Source organism: Etheostoma spectabile, chromosome 21 (genome assembly GCF_008692095.1).
Source record: "Etheostoma spectabile isolate EspeVRDwgs_2016 chromosome 21, UIUC_Espe_1.0, whole genome shotgun sequence".
Classification (NCBI taxonomy): Eukaryota; Metazoa; Chordata; class Actinopteri; order Perciformes; family Percidae; genus Etheostoma; species Etheostoma spectabile.
In genome coordinates, this window is record NC_045753.1 from 21,148,599 (window position 1) to 21,169,496 (window position 20,898).

The window sequence follows — 20,898 nt, forward strand, 5'->3', positions numbered from 1 at the left end:
ATTCACTCAATCTGAAGTGGTGTTTGATTGAACATAAGCAGTACATTGGGAAACACTTGAAGATACAGCGTAAACAATGTGATTGATAGTAAACAGTCATGTAACTATAATACAGCAGTAACTACAAATTTGGGTGGTTACAACATCTTCCAGTAACTCTCAGGAAGAAAAAGACACAGATGAGTTATATCTATAATAGTCCTCTGGTTATGTAACTTGTTCCTAATAGTTATGGACAAATGTAAACTATGTTTGTGCTTTGACATCCTAAAAAATGTAAGTGAATCAGTAATGTACGTGAAATAACAAAGTCTGAAAATAGCATGAGGTTTCTCAAAATAAATCTTTATCTTTCATATAAAACAACGCATGTGACACAGATTGAAAGTTTAAGTGAAACTCTCCTGTATGGCTTTCTTCTGTAAGATCTCTCATTTTTCTTGGCAGAGAAGTGTGATTTGCCACCACATTCCACAGTTATAGGAATAGGAGAAAGAGTCCCTATATGGCCAAAAGAGTTCCTGTCTCTCATGTAAAATTAAAACTCACTCAGACAAACGTTATTGAACCTCTAGTGGAGCATGAACGTTCCATGATGTCTGGCTGACCCTGACACAGGTTCATGTTTCCTTCCTTGGTTTCTCAAGGATTTTGATTCTTTCTTTTTTTTCTCCTCCATCAATCATCCTTTGTTTTCTAACAGTCTAATCGTTATTTTAACATGCAGAGGTTGCATACAAGTATCGAGTCCTGTGTTTTTAGGCATGCTAGGGTCATGGGTCTATATGGCTGACAATGTCAGTCTGTTGGTTCCATCACTTTGGTCCAGACAATCTGTCTATCTATCTATCTATATATCTATCTATCTGTCTGTCTAATGGGTTTCTGACAAACATGTGTACTTTGTCAGTTATACACTCTCATACATTCCCATTCATTATGAGGTCGGTAGGCAGCCGTGTGGAACACTAAAACCTTTGTCTGTCCACATCTACGCCTTTGCTCTACTCTGTGCTGTTTTTGAAGCCTTAGTTTGAACCCTCTGCTATCAGCCCCCTGGGAGGTGAGTGACAGCTTTTATATGCCATAACACATGTAACTGATATGAATTACCATGACTCATCCAGAAATGACACATCGCTTTCCAAAAATTTGCTTCAGAGTCGTCCCTCTGAGTCAAAACCAACTTTTATTTTCCTTCAATCCAAACAGCCTTCTGACACAAACACAAGTTCCTTTCCATCGTCTTTGGACCGTTCAGCTTATTAAATAAAAGTCACATTCGACAAGTCCAAATGAATTCACCAAAGTCATCACAAAGTTATTTTCATGGACCGTTTCACTGGCATTTACTGGTCAATCACATAGTCGACCGGTCCTGTCGTTGCAGCCCTGAGCGGTCTGATCCCTGAGTGACAATGTGTTCTGGTCACATGAAGTGTAGCAGGCGTAAAAGGTCTCTTGTTCTGCCAATTAACATTAACATAACATTGAACTAACATTCATTTGTGTGTCCTTTCCAAGAAAAACCTCCCATCGACCCGGTTCAAAATAGCAGCTTGTTGCCATTGTTGGAGCCATCTTTGCTAACAGCTGCGCCATGTTAATCCAGCACCCCATCACTTAAAACACATGCTGTGGGCTGTGGTTTGGCCTTTAGTTGTTATCATTTGTTTCTTTCACAAGCTGTTTAGCAGGCAGGATGATGGGATAAGTCTGTGTGACCATTTGAGGCTTCTGAAATGGAAATGTTCAGGTCTAAAACATATCTTTGTCTGTGTCATGTAACTAAATCACTATATGTAAAGTTTCCATGCATGTTCATATCAACCTGGGGTGCAAAATACCATTGGGGGGGGGGGCATTAAGGATCTTTAGGTCATGAGGCAGTCAAGGAATAATATTGGCGCAAATGCAAGAACGCAAAATGAGTCATCTGTTATGATCAAAATCCTTATTTCTAATAAAATAACTCAAGAAAACATAATTAATCCTGCCTTCTGTGACTTTTTTTCCCAGTCTAAATGACGCAAAATATGTGTTTGAAAGACAAACAATGAGGTTCTGCCTATACTAGCAGGGGGCTTGGGTTTAAACAGAGCTGAGGGGGTTTCCTAAGTCAAAGACGGTTGGGAACCAATGGTTTATATGACAGTATAATCATGGTCATATGGCTGTGACCTCCCAAAGGCATCCTGAGGTTATCCATGATTCACTGAGATAATGAGCCTCATCACTTAGGCTGTCACCCGCTCTCCTCCGAGGCCCGGGCTAATATTTGCAGCCAGCAATGCATTGAAGGGTTACATGAGTAGTAATCCCATGCAACGCTGACCGGTGTGATAAATTACTGCAAGCAAATTAATCATTAGATATTGAAGTGCACTGTACTGCGTATGATCTGAAGCAGAAGAAGAAAATCAGGGTGGGAAATTAACTTTTTTTTCCCACCAGCCACAGTGGCTGGTGGATGCCCAATTTTACAAGCTACTTACAGTATATATACAGCCCCTTTTTCCAGAATTCAATTTCATAAATGAAAGTGCACTAGCATATTTTGTATTGCTTCAGTACATTAATTGTATTACTTACACATATTCTATTAATAAAAGCAATTAAAAAGTGATGTGAAAAAATAATTAAAGCCACACTGCTCCTGGGGTCCCATCTTTACCAGCTGTACGGCAGCGCACTTGATCTGAGACTTGGATGACTGTCTTTTATTGCCTCTAATTCAAGGTAAGTTGTTCCTGTTTGCATTTTCTGAAAACGAGTAGGTTTAACAGTAACAGTGCATGAACTGGTCGTCTGTAAAGTAGGCTATAGGGTTGTGCCGATGGACGATATCACATCAATGTCCGTCGTGATAGAGGGCCACCATCGTTTATCCCCTCATTGGACTAACTTTGTGGATACTACTGTGTGCGTGCATCAATCAATAAGTTTTATGACAATGCTATGTAGTATTTATGAATGTACATTAGCAACAGCAGGCTAAATCACGATAGTGCTACAGTTCACGTGCGCTGCAGGGGTTATGTTTCTGTTTATGGAATGCGTTATTCAGTGCAAATATAACCGAGAATGTAGTTTAATCTCAGTAATGATGGTATATCAGGTTATTACTGTCGCTCTGTTAAAAGCAAACGTTCTTCTGTCCTGTTATGCAGATCACGGAGATCTGATTGAGTCTGGACTTTACGGCACCGTACTTAAGTGAAAGTAGGTCAAGTTGTAATGTGCTGCCCCTACCGGCGGCAGCATGTATTACTGTCTATTTACAGAGGGCATTTGAATGTATGTCTGATCAACTGTTAGGGGACATCGCCCAACCCTAGTAAGCTAACCATTCCCTTGTTTTCCCTTCGCCACAATGCGCCACTTATTCAAAAAAGTTTAAAAAAGTTTTTCTTTACTTTGCCCTTAACAGTTGCTACTGCTGGCTGGGCGGCGGGTCTCTTAACACCGGGGATCTGTTGCCACATTTTTTAAACTGATGTCACGGACTAGCGCTGAAAACCACTCCACCCGCCACTGTGGCTGGTATACAAGCAAAGTCACCCGCCACTTTGAAAAAGTACCCGAAATTAGCACTAATTAATTACTAATTACTAATTTCCCACCCTGAAGAGAATGAAATGGCTTTAGTGTCATAAGTGCCACTTCAAACTTATATTTAAATACACCTTTTCCCGAAAGTGAATCTTGCCTTTCTTTTAAAGACTGTTTTGCTGAAGGGATTGACAAAAAGCTACAAAACAAGAGGGATTTAATTCTGCACCACAAGACACCAGGCCTTGAATTCATCATCCTTTAACACCTAAAACACATATGAAATGACAATTATTCATTTTTGGTACCTGAGTAATAAGTATTGTCCATATCAATCGCGTTGGACACATCTGGAAAGTGGGTGCACCCTGCATTTTTACATAAATAAACTTTACTCACTTGGCACAACAAAAGTACAATTGTTGTGAAAAGCTAAATGCCAGGTATGGTTACTGAGATTATTCAAGTTATATAATGGCACAAATTAATAAAACATACTCTATCTACTATCTTTCAACCTTGGCTTGTAGACCACAAAGCTTTAAATAGCATTGGCAGGTCAGCTGTCTCTCTTTGGTCGAGATCAATTCTTCATCTGTATGTATTGCAGATGGCTCATTGGAGCTGCCTTCATCATATTACCTTTTTCATCTTCCCTTTCCCCCTATTTCCTGAGTTCTCTCACAGTGTTTAGAGGCAGTCGGGGCACAGTGCCACCTGTCCAGGTAGGTGAGCTCGGCAGGGACACAGTCTGCGGTAAGAGGGGTCGGAGCCGGCACAACTGAACAGCAGAGGGTCCTGCTGAAGACCACAGTGTCGACCCCAAGGGCTGTAGGACGGAAACAGGTGGTTGACTTCCTGCTCCATGCTGGAGCAGCCTATCTTGAGTCTACAAATTGAAAAATGAAAGTGTATTTATTTTCAGCTGAATACGGCACAAATGGCATGTGTCTTTCCCCACACCCGAACACTGTTCACCTCCTGATTTCTCACCTGGCGAATGCAGCAGGACTGTTTAGGTTGGGAAACAGAGCAGGCTCACACACTAGGGAGGACTGTCGACACACGCTGACACACGACTGACCCAGCGGACCCAGGTGCACCCTTAGAGTGCTTTCTGGTGGCCAAGTAGGGACAGATTTACTGCAAAAATTCTGGAGGGATTCAAGAGGAAGAAAGTTGCCGACCAAACTGAAAGGTTTCCCTTTTATCTGAAGAATACAGCTTTTAAAAAACATCTTGTAGACTATCATATGTCACAAAAACTTTTGTGAAATGCCCACATTTTAGAGATTAAGATCACCTCAGGAGTCTAACAGAACACAAAAAATACTGAAACAGGTCTATCCTACATCTCTGTACCTGGTGAGCGATATAACTGTGAACCCTCTCCAGCATTCCCTCACATGTGAACTCTCGAGGAATGAAAGGCTTCAGCTGCAAAAACATACACATCAGCTTTTATTCAGCACTGCTGTACCTGAAATGTATAGGGTCATATGGTCTATATGCATCCAAATACAGTATTACTGCTAATTCTCTGGTCACCACCTCTGTGCGAAGAATGGCTCTGATAGCCTCCCGTACATCAGTCTTGTTGGTCACATCTACAGTCCACACGTGCGGTTTTCCAATGAATATCTCAGCATAAGGGTGCTGCGAGGAGATCTGTGGTCCAAAGTTATTTATTGTCTTTAGATCTAATAATTGGTGTATAATATTTATAATTATTACATCTCTTAGTTTGAGGAGTTTCCTACCTGTCTTGTTGTGGGCTTGCCTTTGTAGAAGTCATTGTTGTCTGATGAGTGTGGTGGGTCAAATCGTGGCTGAAGGAAGACACAGCCCAGTGCTATTGCCTCAATGGGAGCTGGACCCTCATAGGGGAACCCAAGACCTACAAACACCTTAGAGGGAAGCAACAGAGGTGACATGATCATGTCAAACTCTCAGTGTAAAAGATTCCGATTCGCGGACTCCGATCTAACCTTGGCTCTTCGGAGAAGTCGTAGGAAGTGTTCCTGACTCAGCAGGCCGTGGTTTCTGATGAAGCTGGGCAGATTAGAGGGGAGTCCTGGAGGCTGGTAGACTGTAGCGTGGGTCTCCAGCTCTTCACTGATCACCTCCACATACTCAGATTTGCCCTGGTATATATGCATAATACAGAAACATACAGGCCAGAGAGTATTTTAAGATCAGCATGTACAGAAACACTAAAGATGCCTTTGTGAAATTTTCAATATATGTAAAGTTGTGTATTAGCTAACTTCTTGACATGTTTCTTGTTAACTCACAGCCTTTTCACGTACATAAGCTTTAATCTTTTGGTCATTATACCTGCCACATGTAGTCCTGTTTGCCATAAACAACTGCTATCCTGTCTTTTCTGTAGGTGTCTGGCTCCAGCTCGTCCACCCTCGCCTCGTCCCTCGCTGTCTCCTCGCTCACAAAGCCCAGGAAGGAGTTATCGGGAGTATGAGCTGGACACGACACATCACAGAGCAGTTAAAGTTAGTTTTGGACCGGCGTTAATGACAACACAGGCCAGAAATATTAAAGGTGAGTTGAACATTTAAGATTAAAAATCAGAGAGAGAGGAAAAACATGCTGTGGAGGAAAAATCAGCTTTTAAAGGAAATGAGAACTGGACATATATGAGAGGTTAACATCTGGCTGTTTGGATAGGCAGCTGCTGCCACCCTGCTGCCTTCCGACACACTGAAGAAGGTGTGAAAGATGAGTGTTTACTTTACTAGGAATGTGCCAGCAAAGGTGTGTGTCATTCTTTCCGGTCTCAAGGTATTTGTTTATGAGACTTTTGCCAAATCTCCCCTGATTCAGCCATATGACAGCACATCATATTCCTGTCTCTTACACCTGTTTAGGCTCATCTATCAGATTAGGAGCGATATGCAACAGCGCACGGATATGATTAAGATCATGCAACATGCGGGGGTTTTGACAGCAAGATGTGAATGAATGAAGTTTTGTTTCTTGGTTTCAGGGTTCTGCTTCGTCTGCTCTTCTGTTTAGTATCCTTCTATGGACTATCTTCCTCTCCCCCATTTCAAAACAGAAGCATAAACACACACCCGATATTTTCTCAAGCTTCTTTCTTTTCTTTCTACTTTCTGTGTCTTTGTTACTCTCTTTCTGCCCCTTCCCCACCATCCACTAACATCCATCCCTGTCTCCCCCTCAGCAGGACAAATAAACAGTGTTGCAGCCTGAGGCACGGAGAGTGGCTCTCTGCCCAGTGCGGCCAGCTTGTCTCCATCTCCCGGCAGGGCGGGAAAGATGACAAGGAGAGGTGTTGGAACGAAACCTCTGTCTGGGCACCAAGTTTATTTAACCTCAGGTATTAATCCTCCCACTGTGTGAAGACGCTCAGAGGGGTGTATGTGAAGGATCAGTGCTGCAGCAGCGGGATATACATGTCTGTAAATGTGTGTTGAGTTGGGTAGTGCATTTCTGAATCAATGTACAGTACTGAGTTGCCATAATACAGTGTCACAGGTGTGGTTTCACTCATGTCAGACGTCCCACCCACACACACACACACAAATACTCCGACTTACGGAACATGGTCATGTACTGCAGAGGTTGCAGACCCCAGCTGCCCCACAGTGTTTTATATCCATGACTATCCGCATAACTCCCCAAGTTAAAGGCTGGTTCAGTGCCAAAGGAGTCCAGGATTCTGAAGCGACACCTAGAATATAAAAAAAAAAAACATTAGTTGATCACAAAATCTACCAATACATTAAAGGTTTTGATCCTAAAGGACATTAAACACACTTATAACTCTACTGTTTCAATGTACAATAAAGGTGCAATATTATTCAGAGAAGGGAGAAGTAGGCCTACTGATAAACTAGAAACATAATTATGTATTTGGTGGTTATGTGCTCGTACTGGTAATGCAGGAAAGCCAGTCCCATGGCACCTTGAAGATGAGCAAGACCATGGTAGTCAGTGTAGATGAGGTCATAGGTCAGAGGCCTCTGGATTGGACAACTGCCTCGGCCTGGCGCAGCACCTACCAGGCTGGACCAATCACAATAAACACCCATCACACCACTAATCGCTCAGCATCATTCAGCAATGATCTTTTGCCTTTCTCATCAGTGTAAAGTTATCATAGACCAGACAATTATGAATACATATGGTCAATCCGGTTAACTAATAAAGTACGTCTGTTCATACTATATGTTATCAGTACATTCCAGATACACATAATATTTTGTGTCAATTAAAACAGAATTTAACAGTGGTGCCAGCCTGTGGAGTTGTTGCTGTGAGGTGCTGAAGGTTAGGTTGTGGCCCAGGATTGTCAGACAGACGCTGAGGTCAGCCCACTGGACCAGCTCCCCCAGAGGACCCCCTCTCTCCACCAGGGCCTCAAAACGCTGGCCAACACTCCCAGCCAGGGCCCCGGGATAAAGCAGCACCTAGAGCATGGTTGTTGGGGGCAATTTCAGACATTAATTTGAAAATCAGAAAACGAAACAGAATGATGCTTGGCAGAGTTGTCTTGCTGGTTATACCCTCATCTGGGTCGAGGCTGTCTTGCTGCTGCTCTGCCTCATCCTCATCCTCAGAGCAGCCTGTATCCACCGTTTAGACATCCTTTCCACTCTGGACTGGATGAAGTTTACGGCAGCACCACTGTTGTTGCTGATCACCCAATGCAGTTGGCTCAGAGTTGTACGTATCTCAGCCTGTGTACGATAATATTGTGGAACAGTAAGGTGTGCAAAGGATGTACATTTGATATAAACGATGTGTGATGTGTGTTTTAGTAGAGTAGATCATGAGCTTAATCATTCTCCATCTGTGGTACCGTGTTACTCAATAGAATGAAAATGATGTGTTTGTACCTTCTCTGTGTAGGAGTGAGGTTTCTGGTGCCATGGCAGCGCAGAGTGGTTTCTTCCAAGACGAGGGGGACAAAAGTCCTCTATTTGGCTAAGGTATGTCAATATGGAGCATGTGGTACCATCCACCCCATAAAAGACATAACAGGGGTCTGACTGCCAACGGGTCCGCAGGAACTGCCAGAGAGGTGTTAATCAGGCAAAGTAACAAGGCACAATATTTGTGATGTGTAGTATGAATAAAAATGATACATACATTTGTTGGTATGCTACATTGTGATACCTATTATTTTAAAATGCGTTTTAGTCGAGGACTCACTTCAATACAACTATACCAGTGCACACACAGATTAAGTTCATGCTACCACATATATTTCCACTTTCTCACCTCCACTTTCTCCGCACACACCGGATACGCACGATCCATTGGCACCTCACACTTCTCATTGGGCCCTACGGGTAAGATATTAGCTGTCACACCGTTTTTCTTTATGTGGCCCTTTTGAATGCATCATTATTCCACAATCCAGTAACAAAAAGCACATTGTGGAGTTGACTCAACGTGGGTAATGAAGAACAGTGGATAATAACTTTGATATACAACCTCTCGACTGAAACGTTCACAATGAATAGCAGCCATCGGCACGATGTAGAGTACTGCCATGCTTGTAAGAGGCATTAGAGTACAGGCAGTGTGTTCTCAGAGGCCCTTTCCCGTAAGCCCCCACCACCATCTCTAGCCAATGTCAATCAACTAAAATGAACATACACACTCACACGCACCTGACCCACCTGCCTCCTACTGAACAGACCCTTTTTACAACGCTAGCCCTCGCCAAAATACACAGTCTTTAACTATGTAAAACAAAGTAGTAAAAAACAGAAAAAAAAGATAAGAAAACCTGTAGGCATAGCTGAGGTGTGAAAGCCTAAAAACAGTGATATGCTATAGGAGCACAGCAAAGAAAGAAAAAAAGTGCTCCCGCTGCAAAAACAAGAGTATGAGTAGACAAGTTGGTGAAAGGACTCCTGGGTAATTCAGTCTTATTTTATGGGTGTGAGGTAATGTGAGGAGGAGGAGGGTAAGGGGCGAATAGGCTGGTGCTGCCGGGGAAGTGTTTTTTGTGTGCATGCGGGTGGCATGTGTGTACATGTGTGCATGTCGACAAGTGCGTACCCTCACATATGCACGGTATGGTGTCTGTGTGGCCCCAGTTTTATGGATTCCCTTTTTTGGGAAGGGAGGTAAGCATGAAGCCACTCATTCCCTCTGTCCCCCCACCCACACACACACATGCAACCCATTGCGTGCCAACCAGGGTGGGTAACCCGACTCTCACCTGACACCTCTCGGGAGGGTCGTAGTGTAGATTAAAACTTTTTTCCTCCCCACGGCCAGTTGATCAGCACTGGCTCTGTGGGACTTGTTAAACTTCTATTCAAGGACTTCATCCCCCATAACCACCTGCAACCACTGCCCTTTAACCCCCCTATTCACACCCTCCATTATCACAGCTTGTTAATTTCACTGTGTGGTTAACCTCTATCGAGGCTATGAACCGTGCATTTGGCTCGGAGTATCACCCTACCACTGCAGTAAACCACGGAAGAGCTTGCAATTATTGAAGCTGGCAACATGCAAGAAGGGGGGGAGTGTATTTATTTGGTGTAACCAGAACGTCATTGGATATTATAACTGGAACAAACCCCAAAATGTCTGTTTTAGCGTGGAAAATGAACTGATTTTAGCAAAGTGCATCATAACATTATAGCTAAATTAGGCTAGATTTGCATGTAATAGCCCATACACATACACATCTCACTATGGGGACCAAGTCAGACTAATCTAAACCCCATAGATCCTCCCGAGCTGCTCAAATCAAATTCTGTTTTGGGGGTGTGAACTTGTCCACCCACAGGACACGACAAGTCCTGTCTACTAAACTCACACAGACAGCACAGAGAGCACATCACTTGCCTGTCTTATCCTTTCTGCCTCCTACATACTACAAAGCAGTAATGCACTATGAAAAGTTATCAGATTCAATTAGTTAAATCATCATTATATAAAAGGCATTTATTCTGTTTCTTCCATGACTATGATTTGCTTCATAGTTCAACAAATAATATTTTCCTTTTTGAATCTATCACAGTTCAAAGATTAAATGCTAGCCTAACACATGTATAACCTCTGTAAACCCCCCATGTGGTAAAGGTCTGGGCTTTACCTGTGTGTAGTCTGAGGTCATCATTTGGGGACGGTATGTGAGGCTGATGGGAACGGTGATGGTGCTGATGACGGCTAAGCTGGTCAAGCCTCTGAGACACTCTCTTCAGCTCCCTCTCCACCAAATGGGCTAAGCCTTGCTGGTCTGTTCTAAAGCTGAAAAACAAACCCACATGTAACCACACTGAATGAACTACAACAATTAACTTTATTCTGTTTACTACTGATGTTGTTGATTACCTCTGCAGCAACAGACTGATATCATCTCTGGTCAGCAGGGTGACATCTCTCTCTCTGCTAAGCCTCTGCACCTGAGTACTCAAAGCCTCCAAGCGAAGAGCCAGCCTGCGAAAGCCGAGCCCACGCTGACCTGTGACATAAAATATATACAACATGGCAGGTCATGTATGTATAGTATCATATGCTACCCTTTATTGTAATGTTGAAGTAGTAATACTGTGCATTATGTCATGGCAAATCCTGCCCTGTGTATTATGAAACAGCAAGGTTATGTAATGCTATTTTCTTAACTGCAAACGAAGCAGCAATTATAGGTATGTGTATATTCATGTTCCATGTAGGGGGTAATGGCATCTAGTCTTTTTTTTTTTTTTACAGAAAAGGATTTTCCTGAAAGACTCTTTTATGACAGATAGAGATGTCAAAATAGGAGCGCACACACACACATATATAAGCCTATACACTCATACTGTATAGTGAATGAAAAACTCTATCGTACTTTTTGTGTTTGACCTGAAGTAGTGGTGTTCACAGTTAAGCACTCTGTTAGCCACATAGCTGCCAGACATACTGTACCATAACTGTAAAAACAGTAAATGTGCCTTGTAAAAGCCAGCTGGAGGGGCTTAAATAACATATTTGAGATGTCAGATCAAGGATGTCTTCATTGAAACATCTCTATGAAAGTCCTCCTGCAAGGAGGACTGTTAAAAGTGTTATACTGGGGTGCTGGTGATGTTAGGGTGGATTTGAGGTCAGAGTAAGGATCTCTTTGGATAAAGAGCTTTAACCTGTAAAATCCACCAGACTGGTGATGTCACTCCTCTCTGTTTGCTCACTCCTTAATCACTCCTTACAGGCCCAGGGGCCCTTTGGGCACAGACGCAATGAAAAAGATGAATGCGGAGAAGAGGTGGGATCCTGTAACAACTTAATGCCAGTTGTGTGCGATAACTATAGGAACAAATCATTTAAAAACGTGTGAATGTGTGTATGTGCAGCTAACAAAATGGTGTGTAGGTATGTGTGTGCAACCGTTACTTGTTGTATAATGTAGCAGAAAATATATCATCAAGTTGTTTCTGCACATTGTCAGATCACATGGAGATAGAAAATATGCAGTACAAAGCTCCTTATTATGTGTGTTCATAACACAATGGTTTAATGAAATAAGAATAATCCACTTATATAAAGTGTCAGAGCCAACATCATTGAATACCATTCTGTTCAAGCCTTTTCTTGAAAATAAACTTTATTTTTGGATAGCCTTTTATAACATCAAAACAAGGGTGGTTTTAGGATTGAATGTAACATCTAATGACTTGGTCAGATGAGTGAAGTTTCGCAGAGACCGTTCGAAAACTAAACATTTGGTCAATTTGAGCTGGAGTAACTGTGCACGCTGACCAACAGCTTCCCCCATGTGGTATATTTTCCAACACAATCATAGCTGGGTGGCTCTTTTATACACAATATACTGTGTATACATATATGGTGGGTCCCTCAAAACACAAAGGAATTGTGGGTCTGTGGCTGAGATGCACCAGGGGTTTATATTGTCTGCTAAAAGCAACTTTCTTTGAATTTGAGAAGAAAAGGAACAGGATGTTTAGATAAAAAAGTCCTCCCCTATTCTGAAATGGATGGATCAGCCTTTCACAAGAAAAATGTGAGTTTGTTCTGTTTTAAGTTAAACCTGTGTATTTGATTATTAACCCTCATAGATGGCAACTTACCATATAATTCAGAAGTGAAGCAAGTACCTTTTGAATAAAAAAAAAAAAAACTTCCAAAGAAAACATTACCAGAAACCATTCAAATGATGCAAACACTTGATTACTAAATCAAGATTCCTGACAAATACACCATTGACCATTAATTAGAGACCTCCTGAACCACTTGAAAACACAGAGCGGTTGTTTGCTGAGTCTATTTCCAAAAAGCTTCTGATGATGTTTGACGATGACTCGTAGGTTAACAAACTAGTAGAGGAATGGCGGCAGAATATGCTAGATATGCTTATTTATTCCTTGAATAAAACATTCTCTGGTGGAGATTGTTGACGTTTGTCTCTTCCTTGTAAACCAGGAGGAAAGATTTTGCCCAAACAACCTTTTCTCCTACCCCCTTAAATGCCGTGCTTTAGGAAACAGTTTAGTCAGACAACTGCGTCGAACAGGGCCACAAACCCACAACTGTCAGACACATGGGAGGACCCACCGCGAATTGTGTACAAAGTGTATCTGACACTGGGAAGGCAGTCAGGTCTTATCACCTGGTGATTCCCCAATCAGTGCTCAGTGTGAACACATTGCGTCTGAGTGAGATTATGTGATGTGTTTTAATGGGTTATGGGTTTACGTTATTCATAAATAGTAGTGCATGAATGTTTTTACCTGGTATTAAATTAAAAAAAGGTAAGGCTCCTGTTTTTTTTCTAGAATGTCCACTTCTAAGCTGACCTGTGTGTGTCTGTGTGTGTGTGTGTGTGTGTGTGTGTGTGTGTGTGTGTGTGTGTGTGTGTGTGTTACCTTGTTCCTTAGGTGACCTCCCAGCCGGTTCATCCTTGGTCGTCTCAAGTGGCACCCAGAGGCTCTGCAGCAGCAGGGTGAACATCGAGAGGCACAGACAGAGCACCAGGCAACCACTAGAGGGCACAACACACAGAGAAACCTCCTGAAATGCTTCAGGGAACAGCATTTAGTACCCAACCTCTGATATTTTTTATGTTATTGTAGCTGTTTACAATGTTTAGGTAAGTTTGCATTCGACATCTACCTTGGAGTTGCAGAAGCTTCAACTGTCAAGCATTTATCAATTGCTTTTAGCTAAAAATTTCAAGCATGTATGTAAGTATGTATCCATTACTTTAAGATAACAATTTAAAAACTTTGTTCATTACTTTAATCTAACAATTTCAACCCTTTTTGATTACTTTTAGCTAACTGTTTCAACCATTTATCCATTTCTTTTACCTTAACTAAACTGTTTATCCGCCTTACATTTGTCTAAGTAATATTTATCTTATATCTATTTGAACTATTTATTCATTACTTTTGGCTATCAACGTAAATTATATATCTATTACTTTCAGCTATCCATAGCTAAATTTAACCTTTACCTTCCTGCTAGCTTGCTAACTAGTTAGTACTCAATTTCAGGTGTTACAGCTGACTCAATAGACCTATGTGGGTATACATTTTTTACTCAAATTATAATTTCTATTTTCTCAAATGGGTTGAGCTACAATCTTTGTACATGCCCAGTATAATGTATTGTATATATACTTAATTAGCACAGACACAGCAGTGTATGTAACAATTTCAGATATGTCATATTTATATTTTCTGTCTAAATACATATTGGACATGACATAAAAGACCACCTTTTAATAACTTGTGTCATAACCAACTAGTTAAATCGCCTTTTGACTTTATTCATTTGATTTTTAAGAGCATATTTGATGCAATAAAAACATACAGCCTGACTTTGCCTTGAGCATGTGGAGAACTAAATAGTTCCATGACTTCACGTGAGGACCCTGGCGTGTCAAAACAAATATCAAAAACGTGATGTGCCATTATAGCATGCGCCTGCTTTCTGGGTTTAACTGGGGCAGAGAGAGCAGTCACTTCACTCTTTCTTTTATCAGGCCAGTAAATCCAACAACCCTTATCCAAAGAAGCATGCTGTAGTACATGCACAAAAAGTTCATGCTCTCCTAGTGCCTATAAAGATCCAGATTCAGATCCAAACAAATTATTTCCATTTCATTCTATCAATCTGCATTTCATCAAAGCTGTCAGAGCACTCGTCACAACATCACATGTCTTAGGTTGAGGGCCTATGTAGTACGGAAAAGGATCAGCGCTGTAAATCTGCACAGGATAAATTATGTTCAAACTGAATACTGGTCAGTTGGCCTGATATCTGTAGGTGATGTCACATACTAGGGTTCCAGCTCCACGTAAAAGGAAAAAGTGATCATGAGTTTAATCACTTTTGCTAAGCTTTGTCAACGAGCCTGACAGTCACTGGGAGGGGCCACTCAGACCTATCAGCTGTCAAAATGAGAATGAAAATAGCTTTTTTTTTTGCTTTAAGCAAGCTAAATCAAGTTAATCAAAATGTCAGGCGCACTGCATCAGTTACTTTCTTCCTGGACACTAATTAGAAACTGATCTAACAATGCTGAGTCTTACCTGCGTGGTCGCAGTGCAACATGCATGGCCCTCTGTTTACAGGATGTTGGATCTCACTGTCAAAATAAGGACATTGCAAAGTTTGTTGCTCAGTAAAACATGTATAGTTATACAAATAACATGTTTTGACTATTCTAACACAATTACATTTCCCACTCCCGTATTTGGGTTTAAGCACTAAATGTCCCTTGTAGTTTCTTTTATACAGCAAATGAATGGTCACACTTTCCACATGAATTGCATCAATAAAGTCAGAAGGCGTTAATAGATTTCAAGTAATGCTGTTGCCAGCATGACTGGCCATTAAAGCCTTTTCAGCATGTGGTCTTTCTGTAGGTGTCTTAAACATGTTCAGTAAAATGAGAGAAAAACTGACACAAAACAAAACTGCTGTTGTGTGTCAATGTAAGACAGAGATGTCAGCAGCTCAGCGTACAAGACAAACCAGCACATGGGCAACCACATACACACGCACACACACACACTAACACACATCCTCACCTCCTTGGGTCTTCGTCCCAACCCACTGGCAACCATCAGGCCTGTTTTCAAAACACACAAACTAAAAAAGAAAAGAAAATATAGTTGGGGCTGGGAAATATCTTGCCTCCTTTTTTTTGTCTCTTTCGCTTTTTTTCCCTCCTTCTCCGGCTATGCCTTTTCTCTGTCTCAGGGCCTATGGGTAGGCATCCTGCGGTTGTCAAGGTAACCTGACTCCCCTTTTAAGAAACAATACCCAGAGTGCGGCTTAGGCCTTTCACAGACACAATGGAGCCCACGCTATTGGGTGACACAGTTTCTTTCAGTTTTGATGACTAGACTTAAGCCTTGATAGTGAATTGATATAGCAGGGAGCTCATTTAAATAGCTCCAATGGTGCAAACCTGAATGGCACAATACAGACAAAAGATGGTACAAAATGAATGACAACAACTGTACGCTAGACCCAAGAAAATACCCAGTGGAAACTTGGTAGATAACAATTAAGGTTAAGTTAAGTTGTAATCCTGACTTACTGTGTTGTAACAAAGTTGTCAAATAATTCAATCAGACAAGAATTATTGAATTGATTTCATTATTTCAGGTTTGGCTTTCATTCGGTTGAAAGTGCTAGAATTAGAGAGAGAGAAACCATAACACGTTATCAAAGGGTCCCATTTTTGAAAGGGATGTTTCACTAAGCATCAGCAGTTTTTATTTTTAGTCACAATACTGGTTTATTGAGTAATGCACGACTAGATAACTTGCACCATTGGTGACAAGCAGCCACCCAGGTTGGCCACAGATCACATCCTAGTCTCCCAGGTACCTGAAGAGGGCGCCATACCTGTATGTGAATGAGGAAAGGAAACGCAGCTTAACCACAAATGTTTTCTCAATGCAATGTAAAAAATACATCTCTAAGTACTCATGTGGGTTTTAACTGGGAAGCTTTCGAACATTTTTAAAGGTATATTTTATGTTTTCATTGACACAACATGCTGTAATGTGTGCCAAGCCAAGTATAGTTGTAGTATAGTTTGGTTCAAAACTGCATACATTCGTGTCAAGATGGCCTTTAGGAGGCATGATTCAAAGCAAATGGACCCCACAGAATCTGAAATACGTTCACAGGAAAAGATGACGGAAACAAAAATGGTATTGTGATCTATTTAGACTTCTGAAAACAGTGATCATGAGAACGAACATGCCACAGTAATTAGATCACAGTACCGTACAGCATGCCAGAAGTTTCCACACTACTTAACTAATTAACAACATCCCATTTGGCTAGAGAGAGGGACCTCTGACTTTGAGAGCTCCAATTTAAGATTATTTAATTATTGATTATCTTTCTATGCTGTATTAATAAACACATCAATTACTCAATTATATGCCACTCCCATCCCATTTTTGCTTATTTGTATACATCTTTGTTACTTTGTCTGACAAACAGTAAACAACAAAATACAAAAGTGATCAATCAATTCACAATGATAATAAAGAAAACAAATCCTCACAACTGAAAAACTGTCAAGGGCAAATTATGTTATTTTTACAGACTTAAATCACTAATAGATTGAAAAAATTAGCATCCATACAGTTTTTGTTTTTTGTTGTTTATTTAGCCAACTGAAAGTTGCACACCGGAACAGTTGCAGACTTTTCGTATCTTATCCAAGGACAGGTGCTGAAAGACAATGCAATTGCACATTCACTTTCCCTGCACAAATTGATATCTCTAGGCTACAGATGTCTATTTAATTGTAGACAACCTAAGTTGGTTGTGTTTAGAGTAAAACCCTGTTGTTAATGGTACATGCTTAAAAGGGAACTGGTCTAACCCATGTGAATTACAGGGTTGGTCAGATCTCACAGGCTAGGTTTGTGAGGGTTTCAGGTCCTGGTTCTTTGTTGTCTTATGTATATGTACAGTGTGTGGTCTGTTCATCAGTGCAATATGCGAATGTGTGCACTATGTGCACAGGTGTGTGCGTGTGTGTGTACATGTGAGATAGGAGGGCGGGGGGGGTTACTGGAGTGATGTCACGCAGCATGTGGGAGCATAAACCTCCATAAGCTAAAGGACCTTAAGACTTACTGGCTTTACGCCCATCTGTCTCTCTCTCTCTCTCTCTCTCTCTCTCTCTCTCTCTCTCTATCTCTCTCTCTCTCATTCTCTCACTTACTCACTCACTCACTCACTCACACTCGCTGACAATCCTTCACACTCATGTTTTTCTTAAAGTTTTCTTTAATTTCCTTAAAAATGAATAGCTCTCAGCCAAATGCTGGTAAATCTTTGGCCACAAATGATATTTGATTACACTCTCTATCACACATCAACATATCAAGCACAATCTTTCTAACCTATTGCAGTACTAATAAGGGTTTAGTAGGCTAAATGAGGACATGAAAAACATCAGCTGTGTTTAAGAGGAAAAAGAAGATACCAGACAACATTTTACCCTGAGTTGTTCTGGGAGGCAATGATGGTTCCGCAATTTAATTAGCAGTAATAACTGTCATGTGTTTAGACGGTTGCTTTAAATACAGGACAAAGGCAGGGTTTGTTGCCCTTGCTAGGGTACTTCCTGTCCTCTTCCAGTGCCATCACTTTTGTAAGAGCACTGCAAGTAAATAAGAAAAAGCAGATAGGCTACTGTGATCTGTCATGTAACCTCTACATGGTCACAGCAACGGTAGCTTCTGAGTACACCATTGGAATAGCCAAATATTTTTCTCTATAATGCTCCAATAATCATTTATGGAACTGTGTGGATAAGTGTGTCTAAGTAGTAGCACATAATGACTACAGTATATGTATTAATCTGTAATATGTTTTTTGCATTCACAAATTCTTGTGAATTGAGCAGAGCGTATAACGAAGTGGCTGTAAACGGTATAGCCTGTTTAATCCACCCACCTGAGACCCTCTCTGCAGCTCCAGCACGCTCACAGAAGGGCACCTAACCAAGGATGGAGGCACTGCGCATGCCCAAGGCAACAATATGAGTACTTCACGTCTCAAGACATCTCATATCCAGGTAAGGATAAGGTTCACTTGTCAGTTATTTATCAGTTGCTTACCAGACTTTAGTCTTATTCCTTGTTCCTGTCGCCGGTGTTTAATGCATCCCTTTTCCACAATCTCCTTACATCAACAAACTCCAAGACAGCCTGCGGACGAAATTAATTTGTGGTTGGTAACATTCGTGCTAGCTGGTGCAGCAACGTTAGCCAACATATTTTACTATGTCATTTTGGTGTCGGTGTTTGCATGGCTTCGTGTCAGTATTGCGTGTTATGTTGTCCGGTTGCTAGCTAGTTGTGTGATTGGTTAAGGTCTCGTTAGCTGCTTAATGCACTGACAAGAGCCGCTTGCGGCTAGCTAGGTAACGCTAGCAGTGCTAACTTGGCAAGTCTGAATGGAAAAGGGTGTATCAGATTTACTCGGGCGGTAATGTTAGCTAAATACCCTGTGACCCGTGGGAGCACAGGCTACTATAACCTCTGCTGGCTAGCTAACGTTGCTTGGTTATTATTGACTAAAAAGATACAGTATGTGCAACTTTGCGTGCATTTGCAGCTGCTATTTCAGTGTGTGTTCTACTCTCGTTCCATGTTACCTACAGCTCAGAGATAAGGTGGCAGACACTGGCATTAGCCATTTCTCTGCCAATGGATTTGTGTCCAAGTTCCATCTGCTTAGCCTCTGATGTAAAATTGAAATCTCTGATTGCTCACAGTAACGGTACTTAAACATGTCGACTCAGAGGTACAATTACAGTAAATTTCTAGCTCCTTCTTTTAAAGCTTGTGAGTATTCCTCAGGAAGTAATTTTGAGTATTCACATTTAATTTGCAACAGATACGTCATCTTTGGAAAGCATTAGATTTGAGCAAAATGCATGAACACGCTGGTGGGAGCTGTTAGTGTTCATTCAGTGCAATCTATTACAGACAGTATACTATAGTATGTAGACATGTGCACATGTGCATTATGCTAGGGAAGTTGGCTAACCTCTTTTCAGGATAAAGACAGGAACTGTAAGAGCAATTTTCATAACATTAGACAAGCCATATGGGCAGGATACTGCTACTCCAATACCCTTTGGACCGCTGTCACTTTTCCCAAGTCTACCTTTACAGTATGCAAAGTTAATTTGTCATCATGGTAAGCAGCCCCAGTTTAAATAATGTTAAAGTCCCAGCCAGTTGAACCTAATGGCAGCTAAGCTTGTAGGGTTTGGCATCTTACTCAACATTGTTTAAAGTTACAGTGGCTTTAATGCTACCATGCCTCCAGATGTATGTATACATGACAAGTTGAGTTTTGAAGACTATGGGTATCAAGGCTTTGGTTTAGGAGACCTCTGTTCATCTAAATAAGTGTTCTCATGTCCTGTATGAAAAGTAAAATGGCAAGGTTGAGGTAAACATACCCTCAATGTGGGACAGTTAATTTCTCAACAACGTTTACAATAAGTGCTTCCAGTTTTACATGCAGTAATGTAATGGTAAGCACCTCCATATGACTTGTTTGAAGAAGAAAATTATCTGATGAATTTCTGGCGATCATTTTCAGTATATTGCAAGTGAACTTTGGACATCATCATGTGACTTGTTGAAAAACAGTGTGACATGATTTGATGGTTGTAAAACAACTATTGTTAGTTTTTAAATATATTGCCAGTGAACTTTTGCAGCATGCGCTAAGTTTTTCCCCTTAGCACTAGAGCTGGGCGATATGGAGAAAATTAAAGGGGCCCTGCCATACGTATTTCATTACTTAATGTCTGAAGTCTAACAAGGACTCTAACATGTTTTGTGGAAAAAATGTCTTGGTTACCTTGTTTCAAGCCATTCTAGTGTGGTATAGAAAGCCTACAGGAAGACTCGATTTGTGCCATTTCTCATTAATATTCAACTAAGCAAAGCTAAACTGTTTGACTCTGATTGGCTAACAGCTAGCTAATGAGAGCCTGGCTACCAGCATCCTTTACCCAGCACAACTGGGAGAGCTCCTGAATAGTAATGAGTTTAGGCAACATGACATCAGACTGACCAGATTTTGTAATTGGCATGCTTTTTCTGCTAATTTCTTTTTTAGTGGCTAGAGCTGACAGAGGAGGTCGCAGTTCATTTTCACATTCACAACATAACACAAACACATATGGACGTAACATATTTCAGAAAATGCAAGTAAAAACGTTTTTGTCTGTTTTTATCATGATATTTATGACCAAATACATCAATGTCAATATGGTGGCAATATTGTAGGGTCTACTGTTGGTGCTTTCACAAAATATTAACACAA

General features: G+C 41.1%; 2 protein-coding genes across 4 annotated transcripts in view; one reads left to right on the top strand and one right to left on the bottom strand.

Moving 5' to 3' along the window:
* Positions 1-3,347: 3,347 nt before the first annotated feature.
* Positions 3,348-18,873, bottom strand: LOC116671686 (alpha-1,6-mannosylglycoprotein 6-beta-N-acetylglucosaminyltransferase B; the record flags this gene model as incomplete). Its single annotated transcript, XM_032503085.1, is given in 20 exon segments — positions 3,348-4,149; positions 4,192-4,441; positions 4,546-4,706; positions 4,915-4,989; positions 5,104-5,220; positions 5,313-5,459; positions 5,541-5,696; positions 5,890-6,032; positions 7,131-7,264; positions 7,468-7,599; positions 7,834-8,003; positions 8,100-8,273; positions 8,433-8,606; positions 8,818-8,882; positions 10,658-10,812; positions 10,897-11,026; positions 13,428-13,543; positions 15,099-15,154; positions 15,600-15,660; positions 18,669-18,873. Coding segments are annotated over 17 exon segments (2,274 nt in total). The 5' UTR covers positions 15,125-15,154; positions 15,600-15,660; positions 18,669-18,873.
* The window catches only part of tbc1d24 (TBC1 domain family, member 24), a 9,826-nt gene continuing 7,329 nt past the window's right edge, over positions 18,402-20,898 (top strand). For 2 of the 3 annotated variants that reach the window (XM_032503086.1, XM_032503088.1), the window contains exon 1: positions 18,402-18,625. The gene's annotated coding sequence lies outside the window, so the exon portion shown is untranslated. The other variant, XM_032503087.1, reaches the window with a different exon arrangement.